At 32.3% G+C, this 18,619-nt stretch overlaps 1 protein-coding gene across 1 annotated transcript; it reads left to right on the top strand.

Moving 5' to 3' along the window:
• Positions 1-66: 66 nt before the first annotated feature.
• LOC139485294 (multifunctional protein ADE2-like) lies at positions 67-18,467 on the top strand. The gene is made up of 8 exons (XM_071269697.1): positions 67-195; positions 1,530-1,736; positions 9,977-10,155; positions 11,684-11,891; positions 12,249-12,418; positions 13,195-13,372; positions 17,230-17,388; positions 17,920-18,467. The coding sequence occupies exons 1-8, from the start codon at positions 183-185 to the stop codon at positions 18,108-18,110; spliced, it is 1,305 nt and encodes a 434-aa protein (XP_071125798.1). The 5' UTR covers positions 67-182; the 3' UTR covers positions 18,111-18,467.
• Positions 18,468-18,619: the final 152 nt, after the last annotated feature.

Here is an 18,619-nt window from a genome sequence, read left to right on the forward strand (position 1 = left end):
TAGTTTAAGAGTAGAATTATGCTATAAAATCTTTGAATTCATTTTTATAATAAAAAAGTAAAAACTTATCCTTTTAATTTATTGTAGAGAGAAGAACTATTTGGTCTACTGTGGTTAAAAATAGAACAAAGGTTCACCACGTGGAATAAATTATTTCGCGGGAAATCGGACAGAATTTGACAATGGAGGAAAAAGGTAAGTGAGTGCTCTGAATCAATAGTTATTATTTGGCATAGTGTCAACTATATCTTGAAGGGCGTTCTGATTTAGATTTTTGTTAAAGTTCATTTTAAATTAAAAAATATTGCAGGCAATTGTGTTATACATAGATGTTTTCGTCTTGTTTACTGAAAAGGGGGGAGGGGCAACTTCTGAAAGTGACGATGCACTGACATGCAAAACAACTTGACTAGTCTTATAGTTAGAATGTTTTGTCATAAAAAAAATCATAGTTTGTGTGTCACTGTCAACGTATATTTGTTCCGCCTAACATAATTTATATTTCAAAGGATTATGCATGGTTAAAAATTGATTAGGACTTTTTGAAAGTGTAAAAGACATTTCTAATAATGTAAGTTTCTTAACATCTGGCAAAAATTGTACACATGAGAGCACTACTGAACAAGACTTGACAGGTGGCCGCCAGTACTTCAATGCCAAGAATCTCAAAAAACCCATAGGGAGACTCAAATTGGGAAATGGGATATTACACATATTTGTTCAGACTAACATAACCTTTGCAAATAATGTAAACTGACCATGCTTACTGTACTGTATGCGCCTACATCAGGTTGGGAACAACCCACCAAACGTGGAACTATTCCCCAAATGAGTAACAATCCCTCATTTGAGTAATCATTTCATAGTGCTAAAAACTAAATTTTCTAGAAATGGGTCTTTTAAGGTAAAATGGCACAAATTTATAGAAAATGGAACAACTTCTCCCAAAGAAATATATTTCTGTTATGGGTTTTAAAAAAGTTAAAAGCCTTGAAAATAGTCAAATTTTATGATTTTTCATAGGCTTGTATCTTCTTGGTAAATCAAGATATTAAAGGATAATATTCATCTTTTGGAAAAGTTGCTGCATTTTTCATGAATATGTGCCATTTTATGAAAAAAGTATCAGTTTAGAAAATTTTGTTTTTTAGCACTACCAAATGATTACTCAAATGAGGGAGTGTTACTCATTTGGGGAACAGTTCCCCATTTGGTGGGTTGTCCCCAACCTGTACATGTAGCTTCAAGTTTATTTATTATGTAATATTTTGCATTCTGAATTCAGTACCAAGTGAATACAAGTAAGTTGTGTTCTCTGGGAAAACAATAGGATCTACAAACTTTACCAACACTCTGGAGTGGCTTGGTGGTTCTCTCCGAGAACTTCTGCTTTCTGTATTTGTTCCTTCTTAGTAATTATAGAACTTCTTTTGGACCAGTTGCATATATATATAAGTAAACTTACCATGCTTACTGTACTTTATACTTCAAGTTGATAAAGTATCAAATATTTTGCATTCTGATTTCAGTACCAAGTGAATACAAGTTGGGTGCTCTGGTTATCGAGGGTAAAACAAAGAGGGTCTACAACCTTGACAGCCACTCTGGACATGTTTTACTGGAATCCAAAGACAAGATCACTGCAGGTGATGGAGTACGGGCACATGACATGAAGGGGAAGGCTGCTATCTCCACCTCAACTACATCGGCCATCTTTTCTCTTCTGAAAGATGTTGGTAAGAGTGTTACAAAAAGTAATGGAATTATTTTTAAAATTGAATGGTATTTGAATTAAAATTAAAGCACAGGGGTGTGGAACAGGGCTTCCAAAACGGTCATATATTCCGGTCATTTGTATAATGTCCGGTAAAAGTCCGGCTGGGTAAAGCATGAAACGGTCAAATACTTTTTAGTTTTCAAGGATTTTTCGGTCATTTTTACATAATTCACGATCTTTTTGACACAACCTTTTGCCTTAAACATCAACACATTTCCGGTCATAAATGTGACATGATGATTAATTACTATCAAAACAACACCTACTTCAATACTTTCTAATTTTAATCAAGGCTAATTAGTAGTTGGACAGCTGAAATCTACCTGTTCAGGTGACAGGTGAACTATGTTCAGTACCGGACATCGTATAAATTGATTGGTTTATTCACAATCATTTTCTTACATTTCAGAGGTTTTTATCTAATTGATTTAGTCCAAAAGATTAAAATTATTAAAAATTAGTTTATTAATATGATTTGATGAAAAATTTAAAAAGGTTTTAAATAAAAAAAATTGTCAGAACTACGTCGTATGAACTAGAACACGTGTGCGCATGTGCACAGGTGGGCAATTTAATAATGCATCCTACATTTCTTTAAAAATGCTAAAATTATCAATGAGACCTGTATCTAACGTTCGATTCAAGTATTTTGTTGAAGAAATAACGTGGAAAGAGCTTCTTCTCTCAGTCGTGCTTTGTAAACGTACACGGATTTTACGTATCCGTTTATGGTCCATGTTTTACCATTGTCAAGTCAACTTCCGGTTGAAAACGAAAGTAAAGTTTTTGACAATGTCATTTTGCACAAATAAAAAGTCTACGGCAGATATGAGCACGCTGATGTGCACACTTTGAATGATGCACTGCCAATTTAACAGTAACATCCTAACATCAAATTCATATCATATCAAAGTAAAGTTTAAGATCGTTTTTTTTTTTTAATATAATGTCAATCATTGGAATGGCCATCTGATTACCATAATTGCCTTTTGTGACTAAGTCTTAAGGGATTAAAATCGGGATCAGATATGAAATGTCCGGCTGGCTCAAATATTTTTTGGAAGCCCTGGTGTGGAAATATTTGTTGTGAGCACTTGTCCCTGGGCAAGTGAAACCTAAAATTGTACTTGTCCGGAAAAAAATTTACTTGCCCTGATGATCCCAATAAATATTGAAGTATTTCTTGTTATCTAATATATGATTCTTACTTAGCACTGTTGGGCATCACAAACAAATGAAATCTATTTGTTTATATGTGTAAAAAATTAGGAAAGTAGGAAATGGGTTGACATCAATGGGACAGAAACCTAATAGCAAACCAACCAATGAAATGACATGTAAAGGACAATTTTGCAGCAGTTTTTGAATAAAAATTGTAGCCAGTAGGTACATATACTAAATTTGAGGACAGTGTTTGAAGAAATGAAAACTAAATAATAGATAAACTATTGATTTTGTGGTTTTTGGAAAGTTTGCTATAGCTTGCTATTGCTACTTTCCTTAGGCGTCGGCCTCAAACTTCTGGTTGACAGATTATCGCAATATATTCTGCTCCGAGATAGTGTAGTACTTGTGTTTGAGTTCTGATTCTTGGAAGATTCTTTTAAAATTTTGAGTAACTACTGTTTTGACTGAAAAGATTACAGCTTGAATAAAAAGAAATGAATATTCACCGACGATTCAGATGAATTTAACTTCATTTTAAAAATGAGTATTACAAACACTACTTCACGGATCTGCCATGCGCTGTAGAGAAAATCACAAGAAATCTACGCGAGATTGCGTTTTCATTCATTCATGAATATATCATGAATGAACATTTCCCCGCTCTACTTTTACCTGTTTACTATATGTACGTACGTAAACGTGGTAAAATCCCGAGTGTATCGAAAGAATCGGGAATGACTGATTAAAATGCGAGAACAAGTTGACATTTTGACCAAGCCGTCGGATAATTGAAAAGTGATAATGGTTTGTTTAAACAAAACACAGGTGAAAGAATATAAAATACTCGATAATTATATTATATGTCTAACATCTCACGCCAAGGACGAGTGAAGGTAAAAATGACCGGCTTTAATAAAAAAAAAAAAAAATGCATTGTGAATGGGCGCGAACGGACCCGGATTCGTTTTTGTCTAAACATCGATCGGAAGATTTTGATGCCAAAAATCATTTGAAAACTTAATTCCGTTATTTAAATACTAATTGTTTCACATTCCAATGTGGATATAAGGAACTTTACTCATTCAGCATGCTCAAGTGGATCAAACTGACAGCAGAAAAACATTGACGGCCATACCACTTTTGGTGTGTTATTGTAAATTGGTATCATATAGCTTCCGTATTAAAAGCATCCGAGTCAGCATCTACTTCTTCGAATATTATAGCTCGGGGTATCAAGACAATATAGAAATGATTATAAGGTTCATGATGTGTACCCTTTGACTAAAATGGCTGCATTTTCACCTCAAAATTTAGATAGATTACAGACAAACAGCGGCCTGTGCATCTGGAAAAGTTTTAAGGCATACCATGCCCTATATTAATAGATTTCAATTGCTTTGTCACCCAAACACAGAGGCAATGATTTATACCGTAATATAGCAAATGAATGGCTTAAAACAAAAATTCTCAAATGTTCTTAACTCATAAGACATTGCTTAATTTCACAACAGCAACTAAATGTGTTACAGGTTATAAGCACCTCTATGAATCTAGTGTATATAAACTTTTTATTCCTGTGGTCATACTGCTGTTGTTATGCTTCCACCGTATTGAGTTTTATTCTTGTTCTGCTGTAAGTATGTATGTCCTTCCCTTACTTGTACGTACATGTACCTCGTAGTACATGTACCTCCGTACATCCCAAAATTCGTTTCTGTTCTCTTACTTTAGTTTGCCTGAACGAAATTGTATGAAACTTATACGCAATGCTTATAACCACAATTCACAAGTCAAGTTTGAATTTTAGTTGTGTCACTTTTACCATTCTAGCATTTTATCATGCTACTTTACAAAAAGGAAAGTTGCTTGAAATTTTAGTTTCTGTTCTCTAACTTTAGTTTGTCTTAACCAAATGCTATGAATCTTATACACAATGCTCATTACCACAAACACTGATCAAGTTTGAATTTTGGTGGCGATAGTTATACCATTTTAGAGTTATGCCCCTTTACATATGTAAAAAATTGCTGACTATTTTCGTTTCAGTTATCTAACTTAAGTTCCCTCAACCAAATGTTATGAAATTTATACAGTGTTAATACTTTTAACAATAAAACAAAGATCAATCTTGAATTTTGGTGGAGTAATTTTTACTGCTCTAGGGTTGTGCCTCGTTACAAATGGAACCAGATGCTCCGCTGGGCACATCTTTATACGACCACAGAGGTCGAAACCCTGAACAGTTGGGGCAAGTATGGACACAACATTCAAGCTTGATATAGCTCTGAATTTGGATTGCGATCAAATTTTTGACATAATATATAGGTTTCTAACACAAAACAAATGTCAAGATCTAACAAATCTATTGCGCAATACTGTGTAATTAGAATGTATACAGAATGCTTATTACCCCATAACTCAGATCAAGTACACATTTTGGTAGCATCATGCACATTTACAGTTCTTGAGTTGTGACCCTTTATAACATTAATGCTAGCGGGGGCATCATTTGTGTCCCATGGACACGTTCCCTATTTTAGATAAAAGCCTTTAATATAAATTCACTTTCATTACATTTGTAATTGATTTAAGTTACTGTAACTGTCTTATTTATAAAAAAGGATGTGTTATTTTTTGCAAAGAACCAATGCTATCCAAAAGAGTTCAAAGGAGGAAAATGTATTAATAACTATAGGCCACCATATGGTCGTCAATAATGAGAAATATCTGTACCATATACATGCAGAAAGCTATAAAAGGCCCCGATAGGAAACATGTGGAGCAATTCAAACAAAAAAACTTACGTGTTAATTTACTAAAAACAAATATGAAGGATCTAAACCAATAGAAAAATACTAATTCACAGGCCCTTGATGTTGACATGGCATGGGTACTTAAAAAGAAATTATCAGAGCTTTCTGTATATTTCAATATTTTAGATCTACAGTTTTAGGTTGCAATAGAAAATATCAAAACTTTTTATGACAAACATGAAAAAAGTGATTTTTGATAATTACTGACAAGACAATGGTTTTAATAATTTAAAACATCCAAGCTGTGATGAAATACATTTTTGAAATAATACACGTCTATAACCTTTTTGGAATAATACACAGCTACAGTTGCAAACTTTCCAGAGGTGCTATCCAACACTTTGATTCTCTCAACTGACATACTTGTTTTTTCTTGATTATTTATTATTGTCTTGATGGGCAATTAAAGCGTCCCTTTTATTTTCTACTTTGACAACAAATAATGTTGACCTTTTATCTCTAAATAAGACTTTATCTATAAATAAGACTTTATCTATACATAAGACTTTATCTATAAATAAGACTTTATCTATAAATAAGACTTTATCTATAAATAAGACTTTATCTATAAATAAGTCTTTATCTATAAATAAGACTATCTATAAATAAGACAAACACTTAATTTATTTTCAGAATTTCCATAGATAGCCAGGGGCAATCTGATATCCACGATGTCTGAAATTCTCGCTTCCGTTTCTTTTTTAAATACTCTGTGTCCTCCATTTGCATTTGAGGTTTTCTACTCGACTCATGACTCTTTTTGTCTTGCTTGCCCACCTTTTTATCGACTCCTAGGAGTCAATATTAAGAATTGAACGATGGACAGTTAGTGCGTGAATTTTTCTTGCTACCTGATTGTAGATATTACGAGACGTGAATAATAAAAGTTTATTGATTGGTTAGGACAATCCAAACCTAGTAAATGTCTTTCAATCCCGTAGAGTATCGGATTTGTCCTCTCTATTTTAGCAATTAGATTTTGCCTGGTCATTAATCATGCATATTCATGATATTGGTACACAGGTAACTTTGATCTATAAATAGTCGAATCTTCTGGAGTTTCGTAAACAACAACGGTAAACGATATATACTACTTCATAACGTGTGACCTCACGTGTGTAGTAAAATTTGTTGATGCATGTGGCTATTCTAGTAAATGAATTAATCTACAAAGCGAGAGCACTTTCCATTTTCATCAGCTATGAGTCGACTAGACCTTTTTGAAAGGCTAATGCTTGTTATTAAGTATTTATCAATCTGAATCTCGATACAAAATTTAAAGAAATGACACGAACGGTAAATGATGGATAAAACCTAATCGACGATCCCGGGTCAATGGACAAAGCCAATGCAATGTTACGCGACTCGGGTTCGTATACTTATTTTTATTTATTTTGGTAATCGATCTATTTCCGGAATCATGTAATATTTATCGTCATGAACATTTTGTTTTTACTTGCTGAACATTGGTTTCTTTTACAAAAATTAAACATCTTTATACGTTTTGAAATTAATTATATGCTTTGTTGGATTTGAACTTTGTCTTGTATATTTTTTTACTTGTCCACGGGCAACCAAGACAAAAATAATTACTTGTCCGTATGTTCAAATGTACGAGTCGGGCGAGTCGGGCATAGCATTTCCACACCCTTGAAGCATGTTCAGTTTCTTCACTGTTTGTATTGAAAAGTTTCAAGAACCCTGAAAACTCAAAATATATTCTAAAAGTACATGAAGTAAAAAAAAAAAGCCCATTAAAAACTTGTTATCAGCAAAACATGAACAAAACAATCCTTGGAAAGTTTTACAGCTTTTACATTAATGCTAGCAAGATAAATCTTTGTTTGGCTTGCTTGCTTTGTTTGTATTAATGTTTGCTTAAGCATGGTAATTAAGATAGGCAGGGCTTCAGCTTGTATACATCATACTTAAATTTTATTGGACGTTATGTTGGAGGTTAAGGACACTAAATTTTAAAACATCACATGATACATATTCTCACATGTTTCCTTACCTGTAAATATACAATACAGACAGGATTCTACTTCGTCGAAATTATCTTCCTATTACGCCAGTTCATTTTTACAATCTTAGAAACGGAAGACGATTTTTTTTTCAGAGATCCAACTTAAAGACTGTCTTAAGCACTTTTAGTAAGATAGCTATTCGAACACACCTAATCTGATTTTGTGATCCATTGGATAGGTATTTCACTTGACCCCTATATTTCATCTTTTAGTACTGTGATTTTTTTTATGTTATAAAGTCAACCTGTAGCTTTGCTATATAAAATGATAGAGTCTGAAGCGAGATGATGTATCAAATACTCTTGTTTCGTACATTTTCAAGACAAAATATTCATCTCAAACACACCCTAACATAAAAAAAGGTGCAGTCGATTTTCTCTTTTCGATACAATTGTTTCCCATTTTTTATATGCCGTCGTCTTTTAGGCGGGGCGTATTATGGTATACCGTTGTCCGTCCGTCCGTCGTCCACACTTCGGACAATAACTCAAAAACACTTTCACCAATTTCCATGAAACTTAAGTGAATTGTTTATATCTATTGACGTAAGCTCCCTTTCGTTTTTTTTTAATTTCAGATTTTAAGTTTTGGATTTATGGGGCTTTATTCATAAAAAAGGGGGGATTTTCAACACTTCGGACAATAACTCAAAAAGGCTTTTACCTATGTCCATGAAACTTTGGTGAATTGTTTATATCTATTGATGTAAGCTCCCTTTCAATTTTTATAAATTTCAGATTTTAAGTTTTGGATTTATGGGGCTTTATTCATAAAAAAAAGGGGGATTTTCAACACTTCGGACAATAACTCAAAAAGGCTTTCACCAATGTCCATGAAACTTTGGTGAATTGTTTATATCTATTGATGTAAGCTCCCTTTCAATTTTTATAAATTTCAGATTTTAAGTTTTGGATTTATGGGGCTTTATTCATAAAAAAAGGGGTGATTTTCAACACTTCGGACAATAACTCAAAAAGGCTTTCACCAACGTCCATGAAACTTTGGTGAATTGTTTATATCTATTGATGTAAGCTCCCTTTTAATTTTTATAAATTTCAGATTTTAAGTTTTGGATTTATGGGGCTTTATTCATAAAAAAAGGGGGATTTTCAACACTTCGGACAATAACTCAAAAAGGCTTTCACCAATGTCCATGAAACTTTGGTGAATTGTTTATATCTATTGATGTAAGCTCCCTTTCAATTTTTATAAATTTCAGATTTTACATTTCCGTGTTATGAATTTTTATGCTTAAAAAAGGGGGGATTTTTGAATTTTGGGACAATAACTAACACTTTCACAAAATTTTATGCAACTTTGATAAATTGTTTATATCTATTGACATAAGCTCCCTTTTCATTTTTATAAATTTTAGATTTTACGTTTTCTTAAGTAATGAATTTTTATACCTAAAAAAGGGGGATTTTATGAAACTTTGGTGAATATATTAATGTAACATCTCTTTTGATTTGTATATATATTTCTAGTTGATCATATAAATTCATTTAAAGCATAAAAAACAAGTTAAAAGAGCAACGGGCGTATCATGCGCTAAAGCGCAGCCCTTTATTGGAATATTTTCTTGAGTTGCATAATCGAAGGACAGACATGGAAGTAACTGACAGAACTAATAGATTGATATGTTATAAAAACAATATTAGGTCAATTAATGTTGAAGGCCAGTTTCTCAGCCTCATACAAGAAAAAAGTTTATATTTTTCTTTCATTGACAAATTATTGTATTTTTACAGGTGAGAAAACATGTGAGAATATTTGTCATGTAATGTTTTAAAATTAAGTGTCCTTAACCTCAGACATAACGTCCAATACAATCTAAGTATGATGTATACAAGCTGAAGCCCCGCCTATCTTAATTACCATGCTTGAGCAAACACTGATACAAACAAAACAAGCAAGCCAAACAAAGATTTGTCTTGCTAGCATTAATGTAAAAGCTGTAAGATTATATTTATGATATCAATCGATTTTTTTACAAGTATATTGTGATAAAATTGTAGTCCAGCTGAAGTGCGTCTCCCAGTGCGGGATTTTTTTTTTGCTGTGTTGAAGACCCATTGGTGGCCTTTGGTTGTTTCTTTTTCTCTTCGGTCAGGTTGTTGTCACTTAGACACATTTCCCATTTCCCATTTCCAATCTCATTGTAATAAACCACTTTACAAATATAATTTCAGGAATAAAGTCTCATTTCATCAAACAAGTAAGCCAGACAGCCATACTTGCTAGAAAATGTGAAATGATTCCAATTGAATGGGTAACCAGAAGAGTAGCTACTGGTTCCTTTCTCAAAAGAAATGAAGGTGTGAAAGAAGGCTATAGATTCAGTCCTCCAAAACAAGAAACTTTTTTCAAGGTTTGAAATATTAAATATAAATGTTCAATATATATATATATTGACTTGTCAATGAGGTACATTAAGATATTTGTGGAATAACTTGAATTGAAATATGTACATGTTTACACCAATGTACCAGATTTATTGTTTGGACTTCATTACAAATTTGATTAGCAAACCAAAAGTAAGTAAGATGTATACATAAGAGTTTGTATTCACTATAAAAAAAACTTTGCTTCGATCTCGTGGCTTTTATATTATATGAGCAGATATGGTTTAAGAAATAATTCATGGAAGCCATAGATTGTTGGAAATTTACACATGGCCTGGGCCGTGATATTCGAATTTTATCCTGAGCGTTAGCGAGGGATAAAATTAACGAATATCACGGCCCAGGCCATGTGTAAATTTCCAACAATCTATGGCTTCCATGAATTATTTCGATTCTAATAGGACAAATACGATCATTAAAAAACTGAAGCGAGGGAGGGTATGCTGTGTGTGTGGCTGTTCTTTTTTACTCCCTGTTAGATAAAGCTCAAATATCTTTATAAATATGTAGCTTGCGAAGTTTATTTCTTGAATAACTGCTAGAAAAAATCGTTTTAATTCTTTAAATTCTCAAACCCAACATTTGCCATTTTTAATTTACATGTTTTTCTCGTAAGCTTCCGTCAAATCCAAAGTCGACATTTTGTAACTAAGGAGCCGCCATGTTGACTTGCTGAAATGAGTAAATATGCAAAAAATGCAATAGAATAGAAAATAAAACAAAACCTACCTCAAAAATTAGTTTTAATACAATAGCATACGAATTCCGATGGTTCACGTAACAGAAAACATTCAACTTTAGCGGTTTCATTTGTATGACGTCATGTTTTGAAATGACTTAAACGCGCCAAAAAGATTAATAGACTTTCGCAGAATTTTAATTTATTTTTAATTTGTTGATTTCCCCGAGCTCTTGTGCATTACTTCCTTTTATTATGCATACGAATAAGAATAAAAGTTATTTTGTCTTTTTTTAATTGCACTTTTTAAAACAATAAAATCGGCAAAGGGCCTGCAAATAGGTTCCAATACATGTAGATTTACGTGGGAAGTATATTGTAACAGCCATTACTATGTATATCTCTGAGTCTGCGCTAAGTATATTTTATCGAGAATTTTATCACAGTGTTGTTCACAAAGCTAAAGAAGCACGTCATATTAGAATTTGCTACAAAGTAGAGGAAAGTCTCATTTTCTCCTTGGAAGATTACCATACTGCAAGTTTGATATGATAAGTTATATTAAAGGAGATACTGAAATTTGGTCAAATTTGACTAATATAAATGCATGGTAGCACTTAAAGAAAAAAATGATAATTCATTTAAATTTTATGGTCAGTATCATCAGTTTTAGGGTAAAACATGTTTATATATTATAATGCTCTTTATTTCTGTAATTATTTAGTCTTCACTTGAAAATATTTTACTGCATAGTTTAAAAGTTGAGGGAACATTTTCATTACAGAAATCTTAATTTAATGTTATTTCATCTTCAGGATGATGCCAACCATGACCCCCAGTGGTCATTTGAACAGTGTGTAGAAGCCAAGTTAAAGATGGGAGGTGTTCTCATTGGTCCAGATGAACTAGATATAATGAGGAAGACCACAGTTACTGTGTTTGAGGTCCTTGAGAAATGTTGGGCTTCGTTGGACTGTAGCTTGATTGATATGAAAATAGAGTTTGGAATTGATTCTCAAACGGGTAAAGGCAATTATTGAAAACATGAGAATGATTTTATCTTTTTTCTTGAGTAATAAAGTGAAATTTTAATCTATGATAGTTAAGTCTTGAGATAATTGTTTTTTCTCGCAATGTATTACTTGTTCAAAAAATTTTAATACAAAATTATGACTTGCAATTAAATTTGCATTATTAAAATGAAAGTTGGTATATATATAACAATATTAATATAATGTTTTGTGAACTAAACTTTGAATTATTTACAATTTCTAGATGTATTTGAAATTGTGAAAGTTGCATGCAATGGCAGATTAAGTTCCTTTTGTTACATTAGATTACTCTTTCTACAGAAGATTTAAATAATGTTAAAAATTTTAGGCGAGATTCTGTTGTCAGATGTAATTGACAGTGATTCCTGGAGGTTATGGCCATCTGGTGACAAAAGACTGATGAAAGACAAACAAGTGTACCGTAACCTTGACATTGTCACACAGGAAGCACTTGACACAGTGAAACGTAACTTTGAATGGGTGGCTGACAAAGTAACAGTAAGTACAGATTACATCACAAGGTCATGGGTTACATCAATAATCTTGCCAGACTTCCAAAACTTGCCAAGACAAAATTCAGTAGGCTATGTTCAGAAATTGAAACTAAAACTTGAAAGTTAATAGACTAAACCAAACTAATATATTCATGATTGAGCGGAAATACTTGGGAGTTTTTGTCCAGCCTGGATTGAGTCAGAAAAGCCGGACTTTGCTTGCTGTTAATGGCTGCAGCATTAACAATGTATTAATTTGTGATAAGGACATTGTTATTTTGTATGCAGTTGTTTTAGCTTTCCATTTCTTGTTTCCATTGGGTTATTTGTTGGTACACCTTCAGTCATGGTTTATTGGCTTTAACTGTTTTGCATAGTTTACATGTAAAGTATCGCCATTTTAATTTCAATAGTTGCATTGTATTGTAAAATTTACATAAAGGTGAAACATATATTTGAGTTAATAGTTCATTTCAAATTGGCTTGTGGTTAACATAGCAAGATGGCAAACCTACACATTAGACTTTTTAAGAATCTTAATTTTATTTCTCTCTACAGGCATAGACACAGATGCAACAAAGGATAGAAATGTAAATCACCCATATTGATCTTTTTCTCTAGTGTTTGAGTTATTGAGGGGAAATGGTCCTACCGTGGTACCTTTTGAAGTTAATTGATACCTCCAAATATTTTACTCTTGGCATTTGAAATTAAGAAGACTTCTGCATGATATGTACTTGAATTGATATATTATAAAAGCTGTTGTTTTTTCTCATTTAGTTATTAAATAGAAAACCTAGAGCAAGAGCAGTTGTCATTATGGGTTCTGCAACAGATATGACACATTGTGAAAAGATAAAGGCAGCTTGTACGAAATATGGTGTACCATGTGAATTGAGAGTGTCGTCTGCTCACAAAGGAACTGATGCTACCATGTCAATATTGGCTGAATATGAAGGTATTTTAAACAAAATTTTTGTTGATTAAAATATAATCTTTTCTTGTAAAAAAAAAAATCCTTCATCTTTCTAGTGTTAATTGAATTGATCGAAAGGTCAAATTGTCCTCAAAACCATTATTTCTTTCTAAGCATTAGATTATAATGTCTTGAGAATCAGTACCTGTTTTAGAATACAAACTATTGCACAACACGCATAGATATCAACTCCTACTATTGATTTACTTTTACATACAATATTATTAAAATGGTGTCTTTTCTAGCCTTGTTAACCTTGAACCAGTAATTGTCAAGATTTCAAAAATGACTCAAATCTAGTGAATAACTTATGGAAGCTTGATATTGATAATTATAGATTACTAACTGACACTATAATATTAGGTTTGATACTGCTACTTGATGTTAAGAACTTCGTAACAAGACTAATTTTGATTATTCTGATGTCAATAACATACATGTGACAGAGTTGTCAAGCCACAACTGGAGATTTGGTCTCATAACTGGAGATTTTTTATCGACATATGCAATTTTTTTTTGTGTGTTTAAACTGCATATCTTCCTTTTTTTGGTTAAAAGAACAATAATTCCATACAATTTAAACACCTGCATATCCATTTTTACTTGATAAAAATAAAAGACGAGGGGTTTTCAAATATTTATTCATTATGTATAATTTAAGATAAAGTGATCAGCCATCATACATAGTTGGCAAAAAGTATCTCTGACTAAGCTACATTGTCAACTTTGGTACCACTACTGAACATGCTTGTAACAGAAGGTGTTACATTGATAGAGTTGTAGGCTTGCTGTTGGTAGCTGTCTCCATAAGTTTGGTCCAGTAATTAGGGCAACCATAGTCAGCTTTGCAAGTGTAGTAAGCATGGTCTTGACCCTTGGTACTGGATCTGCACCATTTGAAATCAGATCTTTAGGCAGAGTTGAATTTGGCTAGATACTTGGTCTTCTTTTATTTGCTGCTGGGTTATTTGGTGTATTTGGTGATAAAATACGGTTTGCATTTTGACAAATTCTAAAATTTTAGAACAGTCCAAGACAACTATACTTATATAGGTATTCCATTGGCTTGGATAGAAAACGAGCCATAAATATCATATTTGAGCTGATTTCATTTTTATTGAGGTTCAGTAAATGTTCCATGCTTTCAACAGCATCAAAATTATAAATCGTTGTTTATACAACTTGTACAATAAGTCATTTTAATCCTTTGTCAGTATTTCACATTTAATCAACCAGGCTTGTGTCTTAAACTAGCTAGTTGATCACCAGGTAATTATTGCCTATTATCTTTGATTTACTGTTGTATAAACAGTTTAATCCTTAACACCTCGGGCTGATTTTAACTTTTTTACGACTTCATTTTACCTTTGACACAACAGGAAACTTTCGTTATTCTCGGACTTTTCCCATATCAATTTCAAGTTTCTCAAGACTTTTTCTCTGTCCCTATCAATTTTGTAAACAAAAATATGTATTGAAAAATTTACGAGGTTGACATTTTCAAAAAGCGGAAGACTTCAAATTGAACGGGAGGGACGGAAGAGGGTCTGAAAAGCGTGAGATTTTGACTCCCGCAGGAAGAATCACATGTATGCAATAAAAATATTGTATATACACAAGTTGTAAGAGTGGAATAAAGTTTATGATTTTTAAAAAGTGATTATTCAAATTATTGAAAGATTGATTACTCGGTACGTCTAAACACCGCTCAGGACCTCCTGAGTGCACTCAGGCGATACAAAGTGCACTCAGGACATGAACTATATGTTTTAGTGAGTGGTGGAGGTATGCATTCGATAGATAATTTAATTCTCCATCTTATAATTTTTGTTTTTATTAAATTATTTTAACATTTAAGGAGTTATTGAAGATTTCATCGGCACGTGCCGTTTTGGGAAATATGTCAGGCATGACCGTGGATTATATTGAATACCAATTATCATGTTGATTAGGTCGTTTAATCTTTAATAATTAGGAGTGATTAGTGATGGTACAAACCCCATACAAGTAAGCTTTGAAAACAAGCAAAATCAAGATGTCTTTTGAAAAATAAAGAACAATGAAGATATATTGTTTTAGAAAAAAAAAAACTATTAAATAAAGTTAACCTTTTCTGTTTGTTTGTAATAATTGAAGCCAGTCGAGAAATATGAGAAATGTACATATATAGTTATATATATAGGAAATTTTCGTTCATAAAATTCATTTTATTTCATTAACTTAATAGATAAAAAAAAAATATCGTTATTATATTCTTTGTATAGAATCAGATTTTTGTATTTTATTAAAATTTCGTGCAATAAAAAGTTAAGATTTATTTTTAGTTAAAAAAATTAAAAAGAATAATTCTTTCGTATTTTCATATCTCTAAATATATTACAATAGTACGGAAGCCCTGGAGTTCCATGAACAAACATTACAACTTGCGCGCAAAATAGTAACTCATGCGCAAGTTGTAGTTTTTTTGCGTGGCACTCCAGGGCTTCCGGACAGATCACTCACTAAAAATAGCGTTGAATTCAAAAATAAATATATTGGTATCATTCTGTTCTAATTCTTATTCATATAATTGTGTGTGTGTGTTTTGTTCTATTTTCTTGTCTTTGAGATTCATTCAAATAATTAACCGACTTTTTAACCAATGAGAGGCTGTGTATGTATAACATAACGATTCAATCAAAATTTCATTTAGGTAGATTTATTCCCCTATTAGAACTCGTTCTTGTCCTGTAATAAATTCCTTAAACAAGTTTGAAAAGGGAAATAAATTTGTCATACTTTTCATGAATTAAGATTCAGTTTTGTAAATGGAATCCGTTCTTAACTGTAGAAGCCGTACTTACTAAAATACGCTTTTCAAATAATCAAATCTCATGTAGTTAGACGTGAACTTTCTCATTTTTATCGTTCTTTTCCAGTAATTTTATTCTTGAGTAATACGAGTGTTTTAACAAATTTGGTAAGATTTATCTTTCTCATTAAAGTTGTTCTTGTCTAGCTGTAATACAAACCTACAGTTGAACGAATTCAAATGTGAAAATAAATTCTGAAAAATTATCATATTTGGTAATTATTTCTATGATTTGTAAGTAAACGAAATCCGTTCAAACCACGTTCAAAACCATGACTAAGTCTTCTTGCACATAGTTTGAAGTGCCCCCCCCCCCCCCCACGAAACTTGCTATTTCAAGAAATTTGTTATATATCAAGGCTGTAAAAATCTTTAATAAATTTTTAACATTCATGAAAAAGGTCATAAAGTGTGCATGCCATAAGAAAATGTTTATCAGTCTCTACACTGCAACTTTCACAAAACTTAATAACATAGTGCTATTCATTTTAAACGTAAAAACACGTACATGTACAGTACTAACAACACAATTCATAAACAACACTAAACATAATCCAATCAATTTTGTTGATTGGATAATTCACGGCTCAGTAGTTGTGTAATCAGTGACACGTGCCCTCATTATTTCATAAGAATTAATATATCTATCTAAGTTCGATTTCAAATTCTACCAAAATCTAACTCTTAAATAAGCAGCATGTAACGAACATATTCATCCATCCTGTGTGCAAATACGATGACTATAAAGGGTCCTGAGTGCACATTGTATGTCCTGAGTGCATTCAGGAGGTCCTGAGCGGTGTTTAGACGTACCCTTGATTACTGGTATTGGCAGATAATGAGTTTTCAATAGTGGATGTTATGAGCCCCAAATCCTTGTCAATGGCTATTAGTTAATGCCAGGTTTTATATTCATTTTGACATGTACTTTTAATTGTTGCTGTAATTCATTTTAACATGCAATTCCATATGATATACTCTATTTCAGGAGAGGGAATTCCCACTGTATTTATAGCAGTAGCAGGTAGAAGTAACGGTTTAGGACCAGTATTGTCTGGTAATGCTGTGTGGCCTGTCATCAACTGTCCTCCATTGTCAGCAGACTGGGGATCACAGGACGTGTGGTCATCTTTACGTTTGCCATCAGGTATATATTTAAGGCTATTTTAGCTGAATTTATACAAAAGGGGGGGGGGGGGGGGGGTATTTGTTGATTAGACAGCAACCAAGGAACATAAAATATCAATGTAGTAAATTTTATTTTAATTCAGGTTGTTTTGTTTTTCTTTCATTAATGTCATAATAACAAAGTGCTGTTTTGTAAATGGTTTTGTCAAGCGATGTGAAGTGCATTGATATATCACTAGTTTTATGTTAGGCTTATCCAATAGAACTACAGGGAGAAAATTGCTAATATGTCTAGCTTCTTTTCATCTGAAACCGAAAAATAATTTTTTATGGGAGAATATACTCTTGTGATGTAGCAATCTTGTGAATTATTTGAAAATAATGAAGAGATGGTCATACTGTGAACAATAGTAAACCCTGTTAACCCATGACTATATAAATTTCATTTAATGAGGAAAATATGATAATGACATCATAAAAAAAATGCATTTCTTGGAGCCTTAAAAATCTTTTAGAATTTACAATTGAAAATTCTTTGTTTTATTTTCAGGATTAGGTTGTAGTACTGTTATGTCCCCTGAAGCTGCAGCTTTAATGGCTGCACAAACTCTATCTCTGAATGAGCATGTGATCTGGAGTAGACTTCGAGCAGCACAACTGAATACATGGACAGGGCTGAAGTATGCAGATAAGAAAGTGAGGGACCAAGCTGTAGCTGTGAATGGTGTAAATGGACATTGATGGTAGGCATGGTCTATCAAAAGCCTTGCATAATATTTGCATAATAATAACAATGATCTCAGGGTTGTGATTGGTCAAAAAATATATTGGCTGTGTTTAGAATTTTCAATTGAAGACTTATCATGACGATTTTAAAAGAATTCCAATCATACAAGTATCACTTGATCAATATCATTTATATTTGGATAATCATTGTGCCATATTTTACAAAATCAGTTTAATACAAAGTGCTGATTGTTTATACATACAATTCTGAAAAAGTTTGTTTTTTGTTAGTTTTTGTCTATAGATATATGCAAATTTATGTATTTTGTAATTTTGCCAGTAAAATGATATTAAAGTTCTTTATAAACTTTACCGATTCTTTTTTTAGAGAGATAACTTCACAGTGCAGGAATTCCTTGTTTAGTTTTGTCTCATAACTTATTATTGCTTTACTGACCCAAAGTAAACCACACTACCTTTGCCTGTTTTAGTTCTTTGCTACAAATTAAAAGACAATAACATCA

This window comes from Mytilus edulis, chromosome 8 (assembly GCF_963676685.1).
Source record: "Mytilus edulis chromosome 8, xbMytEdul2.2, whole genome shotgun sequence".
Taxonomy (NCBI): domain Eukaryota; kingdom Metazoa; phylum Mollusca; class Bivalvia; order Mytilida; family Mytilidae; genus Mytilus; species Mytilus edulis.

Coding starts and splice junctions, on each gene's coding strand:
- LOC139485294 (XM_071269697.1), top strand. Junction 12,419..13,194: donor GGGTGGCTGACAAAGTAACA/GTAAGTACAGAT, acceptor TTTCTCATTTAG/TTATTAAATAGAAAACCTAG. Junction 13,373..17,229: donor AATATTGGCTGAATATGAAG/GTATTTTAAACA, acceptor ACTCTATTTCAG/GAGAGGGAATTCCCACTGTA.